A 15907-nucleotide genomic window follows, 5' to 3' on the forward strand; every position below is an offset into this window, starting at 1 on the left:
GCTGCAGGCTTCTAAGTAGGCAGCAGGTCCCCTAATTCTTGTGCTGGGAGTCAAGATTTAACTAACAGATGAGCCAGGATTCAGGTTGGACTGTATTGAATGATGAGAGCATTGTTTATGGGGGGCAGTTTACATTGTTCCCTCTCCACTTGTGCACCACCCTTTCCTTTTAGGTTAGGGATCCAGCAGATCTAGGGGCCTTCACTCTGCCTCAACGTTAGGATTTTGAGGGGGGGGGGAGGGGAGAGGGAATTGCAGCAGAGTGCAAAGTCTCAGGAGGACTGTGCAAGGAAAGCCTGCATGGGTTTGGCTAAGTATCCAACAGGCTGCTGCAGTTGCCCTGCTTCTAGCCAGAAAGAGCAGAGGCAGCTTGCTGCCTGGCTAGTTGGGCCACCGGGCAAGGAAAAGTCAGCCCTGGGATGAAAGGAAGCCAGCTTTGGGATTGTTGGCAGATGATTTTGCACAGCCTTCCTCTGATAAGTAAGGCTTACTCAGCTCAGGACCATTCCCTTCAAATGGGACCAAGCAAGTGCCTGCAGGATCAAGCCCAAAGGACTGAGCTACGCCCAGACCTGCCCTAGTCAGTTAGGCCTTGGCCAAGTCTGTGCGGGGATGCATATTTCAGACCAAATGTGACTCAAGTGACTTTGCTAAAGTCAAACCATTTTGATGGGTTTTATTCTAAACTAATGGCATTTACACAGACTGGCACCAAAATAGGTAAGTCAGCTTCAGTTCACACCATGGTAGTTTGATGCAAATCTGTCTAGTGACCAGCCGTGTGCATCTACGAATCTTAAGGCAAGTGAAGAAATATGCCACAATCCCTCACTTTGTTCTCTCGACCCTCAGTCCCCATTCCTGTTGCTGTCCTAAGTCTTCTGCTCCCAGCCAGCATTCAAACCTAGCATGGGACATGGCCCCATAACAACTGGGTTTCCAGTAAGGCTCATCATGACAACTGCTGGGACAGAACTTCTTTGACAGCAATTTATCATCTTTGTAACCTGTCAGTGAATAAAATATTAGGTTTTAAAAGGAAAAACCATGCTCAGGCAGACTCCAAGAGCACATTTTGGTATCCAGGTGACAGGCAGGGCTGGTCCATATCTGAGAGATGCTGTTACAATCACACCAAACATACACACTGCACTTGACCACTAAAGACATTTAACTCCATGGTGCTCCTTGACTGCCTCAAGGCAACAGTCTATTGTTAGCCACTTGTCACAGCCTAGCTATAGTATTTGGAACAGCTCTGGCAGGAAGAAAGCAAAAGATGTATTTTTTAAAAACTGGTGGCCAACTCACATGACAACACGGCATCATAGGGACTGAAGACCATGAACTGTTCTGTACTAGCACGTTCCTGTATTGTCCACTATTGTGATGCACTGATTCCTTTCAGTGGAAGGGGAGGTGGAAGTAATCTTATGTCCTCACAGTCATGCTGTTAGTTCCCAGCTGGACTCAGCTTCCTAACCTGATTGCTGGTCCTCTGGCCCCTCCCTTGGTAACTCACTTGCAGCCCAGCAGCACATGTAGAATGGGGTGGAAATTAAGGAAAGTTTTGGCTAACAGGAGAAGATGGGAATGAGAAAACATTTGCTGGGGGGGAGGAAGGAAGGGAGGGAGAGACTCAGCTGAGATAGTGGTAGCTCTATTGGTGAGGTCATTTAAAAAATGAATCTGGAGAACTGCCTGCAAGAACAACCCTGCAATGGCAAGGAAGGGGTCAACGACTCGACTCAGCTTTGACATCAATGGTGGGTGGAGACTCGGTGAACTTCTCTGCCAAAGTGATTGGAACAAGATTAGTAGTGGTTACAGTTTGATGCATCATTAGGCTTAAAAGCTAACACGACACAGTAGTTTGTGCAGTTAGTTCACATCATCATCACTGTTTCAGCATCCCTGGCTGCATGTCCAAGCAGGCAGAGTGCACAGGGTTCGCCTAGCACGGTTAAAGGACTAAGGCACAAGTCCTTAAAAGGTATTTATGCTCCTAACTTCTACTGAAATAAGTGGAAACTAGCCACCTCTGTTTGAGGATGTGGACCTAAATCCTTTATTGCAGAAGCAAGGGTACTGCAGAAGAGAACAGAAATCATAGGAGACCTGCAGAGCAGCTTGGTTTAAAGCTCCTGAAGGGCCAGCTCTTGCCACTTGTAGAAGGTTACTCAAGGTGGTAATTCAGTTATACATGAGGCAGAAGCTTAGCTTTCATCAATGGATTCCATTGCACACATGGACTATAGAGTTAAGTTTGTATGAGACTAGGAATGATAGCTATGCTGTCAATTGACCAGAAGACCAGTTCACTCACAGCTCAGAGTACACACCAGAGGCATGTTGAGAGGGGTACTACTTTATTGGTTTTGGGTGGGCAAGCAAGCAGGAAAACTTGCCAAGGGGACTCGATGGCTATAGGGGACATTTAAGCCAACTATAGCCTCTTACCAATATGCTGTTAGAAATTGTCTCCTTTCCTTAGAGCAGCAGCCAAGATACCTAGAAGCCACCTCTCAAGACTCATTCCAGCCACATACTGCTGCATCTTTTCCCAATTGTCTGCTCTGTCCCTGCACCAAACCCCCTTTGGAAGAGTGAGGTACTTTGCTTTTCATGGAATAGCACACACACCAGTCCAAGGCTATTCCATTCAACTCTTCCTCTCCATTTTGAGCTTGTCTATTTAACAGCCAGTGACAGAGTTGTGAGATTGCCTAATGAAGCTCCGGGAAAACAAACACTATGAGAGCCAGGAGTACAGACAACAGGCAATGCAGTTGTAGTTTTCATCTTTCAGTACCAGACAAAGCTGTGCAGGCAGGCAGGATGAGCGTTACAGGATGGAGCCTTTAAACTGTGCTAGAAAGTACCAATGGGTAGCATGGAGTCTGTAGATCGTTTACATAGATAAGACGTGAAAGGCGCTCTCTTTAGGATGGCCCAGGTTTTTGGCACAGTTAGAGGAACACCCCCTCCCTGCTTAGGCTTTTTTTATATAATGTAGTTACTGGAGGGGGAGGAGAGGGAATAAGGCAAAGTTGAGGGCAGAGTGTTTTTACTCGCCCTACCCCAGCGCTCATGAGTGAGTGTGTCAATACCTACGAACGGGAATGCTAGCTGGATTCTGTTTAGACACAGATTCCTCAGGCACTTGGGCCAATTGTCACTTTGAGAGTCCAAGGTTAAGAACAAAAAGTCACACCTCAAAATGACTTTTTATAACAGTGCTCCAGGTTGCTCTTGAGAGCAGGAAACGAACAAGAAAATGCCAAGTGTTTTTCCACTTAGGAACTTGAGCCAGCATCCACATTGGCTCTTGTTGGAAAACAGAGTGTCCTGGGATACTTGGCAAGGCATCAAGCACTCCAGTTCCCTAGCTACACAAGCGTCACAGCTCTAAGCACCACACACTTTAACCTTTATGCTCTTTTCATAGGCTTGAGAAACTCCACACAGCCAGACCTTGTCTGTTCCCCAGGAAACTTTATACCTGGTCTAAATTGAGTGTCGCAGCAGGCTGTGAGGCAGATGGTGTCGATTCAGAATGAGAACAGCGTCCCTACCTGAATCCTAGCCGCTGCACTGAAACTTAAGATAGCCTGCCTGACTTGGCTGAGAAAAAACTCAGCTATGTAGTCAACAGCTTCTTAACTGCTTCTATCAGCACTAAGGATTTCCCCAGGCAAGCTATGAACATATTGTGACAGATACCGTTAAGGGAATGGGGAAAAGAAGGAAAAAATCCAGGCATTGTAGATCATCCAGAGTTGCCACATGCTACTAGGCAATACCAAGTGTTGATCTGAAGTTATTGGGAAGATTATGAGGAAGTGTATCCTAAATGCTCTGAACATTCAATAGCCAAGATTTAAATGGACTGCCAGGAAGAGAGGTACCAAGACTTCTCCCAGAGAGTGACTCATGTCTGACTTCAGCCCAAGTTAGTGCCACAGCATTAGCTAGCCAATATGCAATTCGGAAAGGCTGGAGGGAAGCAAACAGACACTAAACAGCCCAATTATCAGCCAGCTGACAGTCTAGCTCTTTTAGCAACAGAAAGGAGAGGTTCTTACCAAGTTTTAAAACTAAGTAGTTCCCAGCTACTCAGTCATAATATGGACTTGGTCTGTCACTGAAGTAAAAGTAATAGCAAGGTTAAGAGGCTGCAAACCAGAAGGAAGAGACCTACTTTACAATTCTACATCTCTGAAGATGTTGTCGTACAGGATTCACTCTTGCCTTTACTTCTGAGCATGACACCGCCACGACTCTGGTATTCCAGCCCTCTATTTATTCTCCCTTTGCACAGGGAAATGTCTGTTGGGGATTTGTCCAGAGCATCTCTTTCGCTCCTTTGAAGATCACCCAAAACTTGCTGAAATTCTAAAGGAGTTAGGCTCCTCTGAAAAGTCCCCAGCTATTGGGTTAGTGATTTTACACATAGACAGAGGACAAAACCTTCCCCATACACATTGTTGGCTGCTTATTGCTACTTGCTGAAGCTGTGCTCTTTTGACATCCCTTGAGCTTCTTGCTCTCCAGGAGCAAGAATTCTGTATAGCTGGTATCTCCAGAGAAGGGGGAGTTACTTACCTTGGGATTTGGCTCTGAAGTCATCCTGCAGGGCTCCCTTTCCTTCAGACACCACCTGAGATTAGCCTCTCAGAAAAATAAGTTTCAGTCTCTTGAGCCTTTTCGTTTGTAATGCACATTTATTTTCTGTTGATGGAACTGGCTTCTCTGAGAACTTTGCCTTCCACTTAGTTGAAGGAACTGTGTAGTATGTTTGGAGGGCAGCATTTATGCTTTGCTGGAGTAGGGAGACAGACAGTATGGGGCCTGGCTCATGTTTTATCCCACTACCATGGCACTAATGGGTGAGCTGCCCTGCCCCGCCCCGCCCAAGAGCTAACTCCTGCTCCCAGAACTAGGAGACTTCAGTCAGGCCTGGTCTACATGGGGGGGAGGGGCGGGGGAAACTGATTTAAGTTACGCAACTTCAGCTACGTGAATAATGTAGCTGAAGCCAGCGTACTTAGATCGACTTACCATGGTGTCTTCACCACGGTGAGTCGACTGCTGCCGCTCCCCCGTCGACTCCGGCTGCGCCTCTCGTGGCGGTGGAGTACAGGAGTCGATGGCAGAGCGCTCAGGGGGTCGATTTACTGCATCTAGACTAGACACGATAAATCGACCCCAGCTGGATCGATCGTGTCTAGTGTCTCAGTCTCCTGCTAGAGAGCGAAGACCCAGGATGGAAAATTCTGCACTGATGGCATCATTAGAAATAGTTGTTTCCTTCTTACCACTGCCTTAAGATAAGGTTAGAGAGTTTGCTCTTGCTGGAAGAGTTTGCATGGCTCAACCCCACATCAGTACAGCCTTATCACAGCCAACAGACCACCTAGGAGACTCAGCCCACAGAAATAAATGCATCTCCTACACATGGAGAGGGCCAGGGCCCAGTGACCTGAAGCCCTTACACCCTTGAGAAGGCAGCTGAAGCAGAAGTCGAATTGGGGGAAAGGGAGGTGGCCATACACACCCACCCCCGCGGTGAAACACTCCCAAGCCCACTCACAGGGCTAGAGCAGCAAGTATCTCATAGTAGATTGTGTGGATAATCATGTGATATTCCCACTCATTACTTTGCTAACTGTTTTACTGATCATCAATTAAGTGTCTTGTCCTTCAGCATCTGAATGAGCACCCACTGAAATGAATGGGGCAGTTCATACCTCAGCTATGGTTTCAGAGTCTGCAGACCAAGGCATTACTGAATTACACTATTCATATTGAGACTCACAGCTGGAGATTTGTTTTAAAAACAATCTTAGATTCTGGAAAACAAGGTGGGAGCTTGAAGAGGTGGCCAACACCTGATTGGTGTGTACCAACTGAATCCAAGACACATCTGAACCCCTTCCACAAAAAGGGAATTGAGCCCAGCAGAACACCTTTTATTTTATTAAAGTACGCAAAGTAGTTAATTCGTGTACACTATTAAAACCTGGCTCAGTCTTTAAGATTAACATCTCTACATGTTGAGTGAAGCCACATGACTGGTGATCTCCATCAAGGCACAGCACATTTCAGCCACTTGCCTCTGTGAAATTGTTAAAGCTACTCAATATAAAATAAAATAATGGAGACAGGCATTCATTAAGAGGAGTCCCAAGTTAGATGCAGGTTTTCTCTCTACACCAAGAGACTGGGAAAGGAGGGCTCCGACACATTGGTGCGTATCAACACTGAAATCGGTCTGAAAAGTTCGGAGACTTTGGCACGGTCAGAGGCTGGTCACTTGGCTTCACCTCCAGACTGCGGTACTTGCGAACTGGGTTTGCCTTGTGTACCTATAAAAACAAAAAGGACCGCTAAGGGTCAGGTACCATAGCTTTAATTACACTCATCCCAATTCTACCACAGTACAGATCAGCAACCACCAAGAGGATGCAGTCAGGGATCTGTGTTTAGGCACTAAAGAGTAATCACTGTGCTTCCAGTGGCCCGGGTACTACAACCTAAAGAGGAGTTTTCAACCAGAGGTCCAGGGGCCCCCTAGGGGGCCTCAAGCAGGTTTCAGGGGGGCCTCCAAACAGGGCCAGCATTAGACTCGCTGGGGCCCAGGGCAGAAAGCTGAACCCCCAACGCATGGAGCTGAAGCCCAGGTCCCTGAGCCCCGCCACCTGGGGTGGAGGCTGAAGCCTGAGCAATGTAGCTTTGTGGGGGCTGCAGGGACACGGGGCCCCAGGCAGCTGCCCTGTTTGCTACCCTGGAACACCAGCCCTGGCTTTTATATGCAGTGGCGCAGGTGGCTGTAGAGTTTTTATAGAATGTTGGGGGGGCCTCAAAGAAAAAGAGCGAGAACCCTGCCCGAAGCAACAGGACGTGCATTTGTAGGAGCCTGCTTTGGTGTTTTTACTGTTCCATTCAAGCCCTGTACATGTACCCTTAGGGGCCGGAAGTGCTGATGTGCCAGGTTAAAGAAAGCAATCTGGCACAAGTATCAATAATACCCCAGAGGGACTGGTTTTTAGACCAATTTAGGAGACGGGGCCTTGGCAGGTCATTACAGCAGTAGACTCAGGACTGCACTTGGCTGCTGCATGTCCAAGACAGACAAGTTCATAAGCCCAGGCAGTCTGTGTTCCAGCCCCTGACCAGGAATTGCCTGCTCATTTACCAGTTCTTGTCTCAGCCTGGCGAGTTCTTCTTTCTCCCGCTCGGCCTCTAGCTGTCTGGCCGCTTCGTGAAGCTTCTCTTTTTCGGTTTCCAACTCAGCCAGTCGCTTTTCGAACTCTTGACGTTCTTTTGCTCTCTTTTCTGTCGCTAGCTCAAAGCTTTCAGCAACTATGGAACCAGAAAGGTTCTCTAAGTTTAGAAAGAGGGAACAACATTGGCACAACAGTCACCCAAAGCATAGCTACATTAGGATTAGACGGAAGTCTCCTCCTCTAGAGGACCATGCTTCAAGTGTATAAGGAAGAGCTTTATGCATCTGGGATGCTCTGATACAGTATCAGTTCTCTAATAATGGGCCAATGAATGTAGACGCTGGTCAGTCTAGGGCAGAGGTTCCCAAACTTTTCTTATTGCATATCTCCTTCCAGAGCTACCAGCTGCCAATGTACCCTTACCTTTCTCATCACTGATACGGTGTGTGTGTTCCTCTTAACACACCCGTCTTTAGCCCTCTGTCCATATTTCACAGTTACGTGCACACACAGTTATAGTGCGATGTATACAGCCGAAACCAAACAAAAAAACCACCACACCCCTGACTAAGTTCTGAGCTCAGCTAGACTGGACAGTTGCTGGGCAACTGAAGCACACTTGATGGTGATCGGAGGTGACGGCTGTGTGTGTCAGCGTCTGTGTTTTCATTGGCACATCTTGAAGTAAATTAATGACTGTATTTTATATAACAAATAGCCAAAGCTTTAAATCTCTATGGGAGAGTTGCCTAGTTTGAAAATGCAATAAATAAATACAGGTTTCAGAGTAACAGCCGTGTTAGTCTGTATTCGCAAAAAGAAAAGGAGTACTTGTGGCACCTTAGAGACTAACCAATTTATTTGAGCATGAGCTTTTGCATCCGATGAAGTGAGCTGTAGCTCACGAAAGCTCATGCTCAAATAAATTGGTTAGTCTCTAAGGTGCCACAAGTACTCCTTTAAATAAATACAGTCCACCATTACACAATTTCTCCCATGTACCCCCCCCCCCCCTCCCGAGAGATCTCTCATACCCCCAGGGATATGCACACCACAGTTTGGGAACCCCCGGTCTAGGGCACTTCTTGGAAGAGTTCTTTACAAACAGGCTTTTAAGGAGAAGGTTGTTGTAGGATAGAGAACAGACAAAAGCTCCCAGTTCCCACAAACCAAGCTTTGCCCCTCTTCATAAAGGGGAAGGGAAGGAAAGACTGGCAGCTGCTACAGAAGTGTCAGCTGTCTCTACAGGGAGCTCCTTGCATGTGCTGTACCTTATCCCAAGCTAGTAACCATTATCTGCCAACTGCAAAGCTGTTAACGCAGCTGCCATGTTAGAACAGAAGATGGGGCAGTGAAGAGGAAAGCCCCCCACCCCCCCTTTCCCTAGGGACTCAGGCTGTTAAGAGAATTTGTTGATTAAGTATTGCACAAGTACCACTAGCTATGTGGATACTAAAAAGGTATCAGCAGGTTTTCCCAGTGCAGTTCAACAGCACTTATGCGTCAGCCCTGGACTGCCAGCAAGCCAGTGCAGTGAGTGCATGTAACTCCACCTGATATTGGCTTGCTATCCTTCTTTGGCACAAAAGGCTCCTGGTGCACAACAGTATTTGGATTAGCTTTGAAACACGCTGCCTCCTTCTGCCGTTTCAGGTCTTCTTTGATCTGCAGGGGAAGAAGGGGTCCTGTCAGGAGCTGAGTAACTGAAATGCACCCCACTCACTGCTGCATGGAGAACAAAGTTTAGACTTTAGACAATTCAGTAATTGAAAATGGAGCGAATTTAAACCCAGAAGAGATGTAGCCAAGCAGCTCTTGTCTGCTTGGTATTTGTACAGTGAGCTGCCTGGAGAGCAGCTTCAGAAGCTAATGGTCAGTTTTATTGTAGCACTTGGAATTCCAACATCAAACAGACTACAGGAGAGCTCCAGCTGTGCACAGCTGCCCTGGGAAATAGCAAGTGACAGCTGTTCAGGGGTGCTTGTCACAATACCAAAGGTCTGATGAGACTTGAACCCAAGGCAGGATAATTCGCTGCATGAACCACTGTGACTAATGAACTGATTTTAGATGCCAACAAGTATTAATCAGTACTTGATATAGAAGCCAGACTCTTCAGGCCCAGCTCTGAAGAGTTGCTGTGGCCCAAAGTGCCACAGAATTGCTGTCCCATTAGTCCTACCTGTTGCTGCCAATTCTGCGACTTGGTAGCTCCCCGTTCATCTGTCTGCAGATGGAAGGGCTCTGGTTGTGTTGCATTCTTCACTTTTTTTTGTGGCAAGTTGATGTGGTCAAACTGAGGCAGGGGTAGTGCTTTGAACTTTGGTACCTACAAGAAACAAATTCAAACCTGAATAATGGTAAGAGATGTGCTGCTTGAATTAAGGTCACCCTTACTTTTCAGGTGGCAAATCTGAAACTGATTAAGGGAAACACTATACTCCCCCATCCTCTGGAGCTTACTGGCACAAGAGATGCCAAGGGTAGGGTTTTCAAAGGAAACTAAGGAAGTTAAGTGTCCAACGCCTATTGAATTTAAAATGGGATATGGGCTCCTAAGTCCCTTAGATACTTTTGAAAACCCTAAGAAATTTAGCTGACTCAAGAGGAATGAGCATTTACATGGATAAGGTTATTCAGCAATGCATTAGTGATTAAAAAGATAACCAATGGTTTAAAGGAGGAATAAGGTTTTCCTGCTTCAGGAAATGTATCAGACTAATGGGGTTAGGAAGAAGCTTGCTTTGCAGGCCTGCCTTTCCATAACTGACTTTTGAAGGATTTCTTGCACCTTCCTCAGAAGCATCTGTTACTGGCCCCTAGACCACACAGCCCAATGCATCGATCCAGAATGGCAGCTCCCAAGGGTCCTCTGAATGTTGGGCCAAGAACAGAGGGAGAGAAAAACAGGAATTCCATTATTTTCCTCCAGGGATTTAAGGACACTAAGATGGACAGTTGGAATATCTTCCCAGGTGAAGATATTCCCTAGAGATCCATTTACTCTTATCAGGGAAACTGAAACACCAGCCCTCCCACCCCCAATGATTTTGTAGCACTCTCTTGAGGCCTTGCAAAATAGGTTTCCAAAAAGCTGTCCATTTTGTCAGTCTACATGAGCAGTTTTGCTTGAACATGAAACCCCACATGCATTTCTGCCAGAAGCAAGAAACGGGATTTTTTTTTTTTGGAAACGGAGTAATTAAGACATTTCCCAGCACGCACCTCCTCTTTCTGCAGCTCTTCTATTTTTTTCTCCTTTTGCACCCACCTCTCTCTGTCACGAGAGTCAAAAGAGAAGGGGCACACTTCCACATGCCTCTGCTCGGGGGCTTTAGGTTTGAAGGGCACTCCATAGTGTGGCATGGGGTTAGCTTTGATCACCGGGACCACCTCCTCTCCCTAAAGAGAGATCAGCATTAGGAGACAGGCTGAGAAACACAAGAGATACACTCATCCTCTGACCAGTGTTCTTTGATGGCAGATTTAGGACTTTTGGTGATGGGAGATTCGTAGTGTTGCTAAAAGTGAAGGGCTTAAGACCGGCACGTTGTCCTCTCCTACTAACAGGCACAGTACAGTGTAACAGACTGCTACAGGAACAACAATGCAGATGCGTCCGATGAAGTGAGCTGTAGCTCACGAAAGCTTATGCTCAAATAAATTGGTTAGTCTCTAAGGTGCCACAAGTACTCCTTTTCTTCTAACGCAGGTATCAGTCTTGAGGCTTCTTGGGGAACAAGCAAGATTTTGCATCGTTCATAGTATTACTAAGTTCTACTTTTACTTTTTCAATTTCCAAGTCAAATCCAATAGGCTGTGTGGGCTCTTTCACAGGGGGTTTCTTGGGCAGGATTGGCCCACCCTCTATGATCCTTGGATTAAGCTCCTGAGCTTTGAATTTGTATCTGCATGAAGAATGAGGGGACAATAATCTACACAGAGAACAAGGCAGAGAATAGTCACAAGGTTGGATTGTAGTTTCTCCATCCACCCTCAAGGGCCCTGGGTCTCCCCAGGTAGACCGTGGTAGCACCAAGGTGTTTCAGCCAGAAAGGCCTTCACCCTGCTTATGAAGAAGCTCCCCTTACCCTGAGAATAACTGTAGGGAAAAATACAAATCTTGAACACCCACCTCCCTCCCCAGCAGATTAGCATCAGGGCCAGAGTCCGCACTCCCCAAGAAGGCTATAAGCCATGTAGTTTTCCCCAAGAAGACAAAGTTAGTGGCAGCAGCAAGGGGCATACCTTCAGTACCTCGGGAGCCCAAACAATGTCCCTTAAAATAAAAGGTCTGCTCAGTTAAATGTATTTTCTAAAGAGGATTTGATTTCTCTGTAGGACAGATAAAAGTGATTCCCTTTGGGAGGTAATGGCCATGGGAAAGAAGGCTAATTGGGGGTCTCTCCATTTAGTCATTTAACCAGAACACCCATTACTGCTTATGAAGTCACTGCTGGTTGGCTATGGGAAGGGTAGGGTCCCAGCTGCCACATGCTATGGAGCCCAGAAACCATCCCAAATTAGTTACCTTTTCTTCCTCTCTAGTAGGCATTCGGACTCTGTTCTTCAGTGCAAAGGCTGGGGATTTAGGAACTGTAACAGGAAGGGGCTTCTTTTCTGGAACACCCTGTCAGGAGGAGATACTAAAGTGAGAATTTAGCCCTGACTAGGCAATACTTCACAGGAGCACCCTGGCATAAATTAACCCACTGTAGTTCTTAGAATCATAGAATATCAGGGTTGGAAGGGACTTCAGGAGGTCATCTAGTCCAACCCCCTGCTCAAAGCAGGACCAATCCCCAATTTTTTTTGCCCCAGATCCCTAAATGGCCCCCTCAAGGATTGAACTCACAATCCTGGGTTTAGCAGGCCAATCCCTCCCCCCAAAAAATAAGAAAGAAAAAAAAATTAAAGGGACTGGATAGTCATAGGTAGGGCTCTGTGTCTGTCATGACGATAGTCATAAGTTGGAGCTTTGTGTCTGATGTGAAGTGATATTTGGAGCTCTTTGGTAGACACTAACTGCAGTACAGCACCATAGAGAAATGTGGAAGTATGCTCTGAAATGGAAGCTTACTGCTACTTCAGATGTTCTCATTGCTTGAGTGGAGCTTGTGTTGCCAGAGTTCTTACCACAACATCCTCCAAGATTTTAGCTGGACATGGCCTGGAATGGAATTCAAAATGCTCTTCCTTCTGCTGCTTCTTGCTCTCTCGCTCCTGAATCCTTTTTTCAATTTCCAAGTCAAATCCAATAGGCTGTGTGGGCTCTTTCACAGGGGGTTTCTTGGGCAGGATTGGCCCACCCTCTATGATCCTTGGATTAAGCTCCTGAGCTTTGAATTTGTACCTGCATGAAGAATGAGGGAACAATAATCTACACAGAGAACAAGGCAGAGAACAGTCACAAGTAGTTTCTCCCTTGCCACAACAGCAGAAATCAGCAACAGTGACCAACAGTTGAGCCTTGCATACTTCACCTTATGCATAGCTCTACTTCCTTACTAGGAGTCAGCAAGGATCAACTAAGCCACTCACCACATTTTGAACGTGGAGTTCCCCAGGCTCAACCTTACCCACTGTATTAAGTGACTACGTGTTTTTACTTTAGAACTCAACTACCAAAAAGAAAAAACCACCAGTCTGGTTGTAGGCGAGTTTATACCGCACTTGGTGATTGTACTTGCTTATTAGGGGAGTGTTACTAAAAGTAACTCTTGACTAAGAGTTAGAGTCCTTTCCATTTTCCATATCTACATTAAATTATCAATCCTATATCCTTTTGCTTTAAATTTAGATACATAAAGCCCATTTATACTATTGTTTATAGCTTTACACAAGACTCTTCCTCAGAAGCGGTAGTTTAGCACCTGGAGACTTTTGGGTTGGTTAAAGGTTGCTCTATGATATAGTGTTAAGGAAAAGTTAGCACGTGACTCCATTTTGGTTTGGGGCCCACCATTGTCTAAAAGCAAGCACATAATGCACCAGGAGGAGTGTTCCTTAGATAACACATAGGATATTTCAGTGTCCAAACAATGCTTCTACTTACTGTCGGAGCTTCTCTATTTCCTCTGCCTCCAACTCAGCTGCACTCTTGCAAGTTACAGGTCTGAAGCGCTGTCTTGTTTGAAGCAGTGGAGTTTTGGGCTGTGTAAGCCTGGCCTTCAGCGGCTTTACTGGAATTGGACCTACAAATCCAAACCACAGAAACTAGCAATTAATAGCTGGAACTGAAACAGACAAAAATTTTAATTAGAGCAGACGGCCAGGCTCAGAGACACTCACACAAAGTAGGCAGAACCTTAACAAGTTATTGCTTCCTGCTCCTGTTATCTTGGTACACAAGTTACCAGCTAGCCCACTTTGCTAAAGCTTACTTTCATTGGTCCTCCTGCTCCTCAAATGGTAACGAGAGGGAGTGCATTTCTGGAAGTTTTCAATCTGCTGAGCAAGGGGGACATACTCTGATGTAGTTTCATCAAATTTCCTTTTGTTGCCACAGGAGAGATTGAAAGGTTTGGGGACAGTGGGCCCCTTCACCACTCGTGCCTGGAAAGAGAAGTTGCTGGTCATTGTAACAATCTAAACAAGGCACCCCACAAAAGCTTCACTCTTACACCAGTGTAAGATGTCCATCTTCCAGCTAGTAAGGGAAAGTGTCAATGCTTAACATGTAACAAGACAGGAGGGAGGCTTTGTACTATTATTCTTTTAATCCTCTATGCCAACTGATTAAAGCATTCTAATCTCCTCCTTCAATATGTTCTAGTCTGCTACCTCAGATACTGTAGTAATATCTTCAGCTTATATTAGATGAACCCCCTGAAGCACTCTCCTCCCAAAACTACTTTAACAGCAAGAAGAAAGAAGAGAATCCATGCAGAGATGAGAGCACTGCTCCCACTGATTTGAACAGATGTGCACGCTCAGCACTGCTGAGGATAGACCCTACTGCACTGATAATCAGATGTAGCTAAATAAACAGACTCCAGGTTGGAAACAGAATCCTTGGTATGTTACTAGGGATGAGGACTTGTAATAGCCTTGCTGATAAGGAATCACCTGTAAGGGAAGAATACTTAGTTCCCACCTCAGAGATCTGAAGAGTAGGTGTACTGGGGAAGGCATACTACTCTATTTTCAGAGGATCCTCTTTTTGGAGCCTCATGGGAACTCAACCTGTTGGAGTAATAGATGGGATTCCAGATTCCACTTACACCACTTGTGAGCTGACTGGACATACGACAAGCTCTGGGATGGGCCAGATTGGAAACTCTGCAGAGATGCTGACAGCCAGCATGGTGATGCTCAGTAAGACCACAGCACCTCTATTAGTCTGTCACATCCCACATGACCTCTTACATTCACACCCAGTGAATTACTACCAGGAAATCCCACACTAGCAAACAGTAGAACAGGAAGAGCCACCAATAGATTTAGAACAATCAGGTAGCACCCTTGCTGCCCTGTCCTCTCACCGGAGATGCAGGGTGCTTTCTCAGTGCTGCTATGAAATCCAGCTTCTTGTATTCATTCCCAGGCTGGCTTTCTGTGTGCTGTTTAATCCTCTCATCTGTGCAGAAATGGAAGTCAACTGGCTTTGTTACCTGGCCCGTGGTTTTCTTCGCAGGTTGTCCTAAAAAGGAGAAAACCCCATGAGACTGATACCGAGAAGGAGCAGTTTATGTTCGTCCAAAACCTGTGTTCTCTAAGCAGTTATGTGCATTATATCAGGCCTGCAAACTCCTCCTCAGCCCTTTATATTTCACAAGATAATTAAGCTTTGTTTCCAGGTAGATTTGTGGCCCAATACACTTTAGACATGCCATTTGATATGGTTCCAGAAACATGCTGTTAAGAATGTGGAAAATCTGTTTTTGTGGATGTGTCTACCTCTGTCCATTCAATTATGGTCATGCCATCTGCTACATGGTGCAGAGATCTGACAGACCCAAGCAGAGTTACATCTGCAAGAAGGCAGATGATGGTTGTAGCCAGCCCAGACCCAACACTTAAATACTAAAGAACCTGGAAATGGTTAAAAGCTTGGTTAAAAGCTTCAGTCCTGAAACTATGGGGAAGAGGAGGGTCTGGAGACTAAGGCCTACAGTGAAATTAATGCAGATTAAGGTAAGGTGTGAATTTAAAGCAGAGTAGCCATTCCTCACTAACTCCCTATATGAGTGCTCTTATCCTGGATTAACAATCCACTTCCAAAGTCGATTACACTAATACGGAATAAAGCTCTTATTCCAGAAATCAGAGTATCCACACAGGGAGCCATAGTTAGGGCTGCGAAACCTTTCACCAAAGTCACGGTTTCCGTGACTTTCTGCAACCTCTGTGAATTTTGCAGCGCTGGAGCGGCTGATCCCAGAACCACCCCAGCATCTGGGGAAGCCCCAGGGCAAAGCCGCCATGGAGGAAACCGTCCGGGGGGTGCCTGGCCACCTCCCGACCAGAGCAGCAGCAGGGACATGGGCCTGCATGGATTGTTGTGGGGTGGCCCCACCCCCCAACAACTGGATCCTTCCCCAACAAATCATGTTCATCTATACGTCTGATAATTATGTTCTTTACTATAGTTTCAACCAGTTTGCCTGGTACTGAAGTTAGGCTCACCAGCCGGTAATTGCCAGGATTGCATCTAGAGCCTTTTTTAAAAAATAGGT

At 46.1% G+C, this 15907-nt stretch overlaps 1 protein-coding gene across 12 annotated transcripts in view; it reads right to left on the reverse strand.

Moving 5' to 3' along the window:
* Positions 1-5956: 5956 nt before the first annotated feature.
* TPX2 (TPX2 microtubule nucleation factor) overlaps positions 5957-15907 on the reverse strand; it is a 38061-nt gene continuing 28110 nt past the window's right edge. For 9 of the 12 annotated variants that reach the window (XM_037877296.2, XM_037877295.2, XM_043527317.1 and 6 more), the window contains 10 exons: positions 14714-14871; positions 13613-13784; positions 13285-13423; positions 12366-12582; positions 11761-11859; positions 10455-10631; positions 9412-9558; positions 8783-8894; positions 7199-7386; positions 5957-6368 (listed from right to left, as the gene is read on the reverse strand). In XM_037877296.2, coding sequence (XP_037733224.1) covers positions 6258-6368; positions 7199-7386; positions 8783-8894; positions 9412-9558; positions 10455-10631; positions 11761-11859; positions 12366-12582; positions 13285-13423; positions 13613-13784; positions 14714-14871 — 1520 coding nt within the window. In that variant the 3' untranslated portion in view covers positions 5957-6257. The remainder of the gene's footprint in view (positions 6369-7198; positions 7387-8782; positions 8895-9411; positions 9559-10454; positions 10632-11760; positions 11860-12365; positions 12583-13284; positions 13424-13612; positions 13785-14713; positions 14872-15907) is intronic. The other 3 variants (XM_043527321.1, XM_043527320.1, XM_027824963.3) reach the window with 1 other exon arrangement.

Source organism: Chelonia mydas, chromosome 13 (genome assembly GCF_015237465.2).
Source record: "Chelonia mydas isolate rCheMyd1 chromosome 13, rCheMyd1.pri.v2, whole genome shotgun sequence".
Lineage (NCBI taxonomy): Eukaryota > Metazoa > Chordata > Testudines > Cheloniidae > Chelonia > Chelonia mydas.